General features: G+C 34.9%; 1 protein-coding gene across 1 annotated transcript in view; it reads right to left on the bottom strand.

Annotated features, from left to right (window-relative positions):
* Nucleotides 1–1,545, bottom strand: part of LOC128249675 (U24-ctenitoxin-Pn1a-like) — a gene marked incomplete at its 5' end in the record, with an annotated part of 3,251 nt that extends 1,706 nt beyond the window's left edge. Inside the window, 2 exons of the mRNA XM_052973900.1 lie at nucleotides 627–706; nucleotides 1,268–1,545. Coding sequence (XP_052829860.1) covers nucleotides 627–706; nucleotides 1,268–1,545 — 358 coding nt within the window. The remainder of the gene's footprint in view (nucleotides 1–626; nucleotides 707–1,267) is intronic.
* Between the last annotated feature and the right edge of the window lie 1,098 nt (nucleotides 1,546–2,643).

Raw genomic sequence — 2,643 nt, 5'->3', positions numbered from 1 at the left:
TTCTTAAATCACATCCTGCCATCTTAGAAAGATCACAACAATCCCCAAGATACAAACAGACAGGATGCTTATTTGTCCGGCGTGGTAACGATTCAGACAGCTCATCGTCTTAGACCTGTAGTATATTGGTTTGAAATTTTGGTCCATTTCGGGGCATGGGCTAAATCGATTAAACTGAGCCCACTGTTCAACTGGTTCTTGTTAAAGAATAGCTGCAAATGAGTTTCTTTTACAGGATTTTATATTTTTAAGGAACTAAAACAACTTTATGTTAGTCATTATGGAAAATATCAGGAATAAAGAAGGGACATAGCTAGAATATTTCAGATGACTTTATCAGGGGATAAAAAGTATTTTTCAGAATTCCTTGCCTTTCTTTGCCTCTGTTAATGCTAGTCTTCAAAATATAAAAATATCTTCTGAGATACCAAAAACTGCCAGATCCAAGTAAATGTACTTTTGTGCAACTATCTCATAATTTCTCTATATAATTACGTGTAACTGTTATATTTTTAATGAATAAAGGCAGCTGCCATGTTTTTAACACTGGAATCATCTCTTTAAAACGATTGCCTTGTAGGCAATGCTAGATGAATTCATTTAACTTGTAGAGAATTATAACTTACTGCAATTCATTCCTTGGCTTTCATGAATGGCTGATTGGAATCCTTGGATACGAGTACCATCTGTGTGTGCACAGTAACACCTATGAAATAAAAGAAATGACATTAATAAAAGACATTTTTCAGCTGCCTTAAAATCAGTTTTTTTTTTATATAATCACATCGCACTTAATATAAAACGAAATAAGAATCATATAAGTTTCTTCGATTTCAAATGGCACAGTGAATATATGTTCGCTGATTATAAGAAATCAGTACAGAACAGGTCTTCATACTTTGATTTGAGAAAAATGCTCCCAGAAACTCATTTGAAACAGATAATTTCTTTTGCATTATCTAGATTCTCTTCTTCGTTATTTTAAAGAAAGACTTTTCCAAAATGTTGGTTTCACATCATAGAATCTGGAAAAAGTGCTTATGCCCCAGCAAAATGAATTAATAGATTTAGTCTAAGTGAATATATATATTTATTCTAGCAGCAATGAATATGTTGCCAACAGCTTAGAAGACTTTTCATGAAACTAGATATAAAATTAATAAACCGTCTATTGTGTGGTGATTTCTATGATTATCTGCATTCATTTATTTTCAAGCCAGTAGCTTATTTGTAATGAAATGACATCACTATGGTAACAATATCTTACACTGATCCATGACACTGGACAGCAGAGAAAGTTCCATCAGGTTCACATCGAGGAATAAATGCTCCAAGTAAATTTTTGCCCTCAGTCTCCGATTTCAGTTGTGTACAAGGTTTTGCAGGGGAAGCGGCCAATGGTTCTAAAATGAAGAGAAATGGTAAATTAGAATGGAAACAACTATCCCAGGCTGGTGGATAGAAAATAATTAAATTAGATCTTTCCTCACAAAGACAGAAGAACCGCTGTGTCTCGACAGTTTGCAAAGTTATTGACCAGTCATATCAAAACGAAGGCCTTTAGTCAATGGTTGCCCAGCCTGTGAGAAATAACAGCCAAATATCATTCAAATCACACAGTGCTCCCTTCTCAATGAACAGACACATGGGTCAATGTAGTTTTAGACACACTATGTTTAAATTACATAAAAAGCCTCTTTAATCATAGGTGTCATAGACTAAGACTAATTTGTGTTTTAAGCAACAACAACAACAACCAGTTTATTTACTGGATAATTTAGCTTCAGAGGAGAAAAAAGAGCTGCACCGATTACCTTATCACATGGTCACCATGCCTAGTGCATCATTAAAGTGGAGGGGTGGGTAAGCGAAGAATAAACCATACGTCATTGATTGCCTGAAACTGGAGGCCTTGAGCATATGTTTGTAGCAGGTTGGACTCGACTAAAAATACATAAGGATCAACTGGTGTTCCTTGAAGAGGCACAAATCACCTGAGTGGGTTCTCTATAGAACATTGAAATCATGATGATACAATATTGCGATCAGAAGGATACTACAGAATTGAGATTTCAAGTATACTACAATGCTGAAGGGTCAACGGTAGCACAGGACTTTACAACCATACAAAGATACTGGAATCACAATTTCGCCGCTATTTTGAGCCCACAAGTGCACAGCGATATTGGGATCGCAATGATTCCATAATACAAGAAATAAAAACAATAATTTATAAGAGTCACAGTACGAGAAGTAAGTCCTCAATCATCCACAGTTACGAAACACTTAGAACAACATGTGTGTTAGCTCATTAAATTTGGTCTGAGGTACGTCAACTCTTTTCAGACAGTTTTTCGAATTGTGAGTTGTCTCTCTTGCTTTTATTTGTTTTATTTAGGTATTGTCCGACAATGCTTCCCTCATTTTAATACAGCTATATACTACATATTTATTAAAATTATTATGCTCACCATATTAATTACGTTAGCTTTAACTTCACTATTTAATACTAGGTGTGTTAGCTAACCCGTAAGTGTATATTCTTCATAAGGAAGGCATCCATGAGAAATTTTCGCTATTACAGACATCGTTATTCAGTAGTTCTGAATGCTGTATAATGGTTAACTCTTTCTTTCTCCAAGG

Source organism: Octopus bimaculoides, chromosome 17 (genome assembly GCF_001194135.2).
Source record: "Octopus bimaculoides isolate UCB-OBI-ISO-001 chromosome 17, ASM119413v2, whole genome shotgun sequence".
Taxonomy (NCBI): Eukaryota; Metazoa; Mollusca; class Cephalopoda; order Octopoda; family Octopodidae; genus Octopus; species Octopus bimaculoides.
The sequence above is the reverse complement of the archived record's forward strand: the minus strand, read 5'-3'. Positions and strand labels throughout refer to the sequence as shown.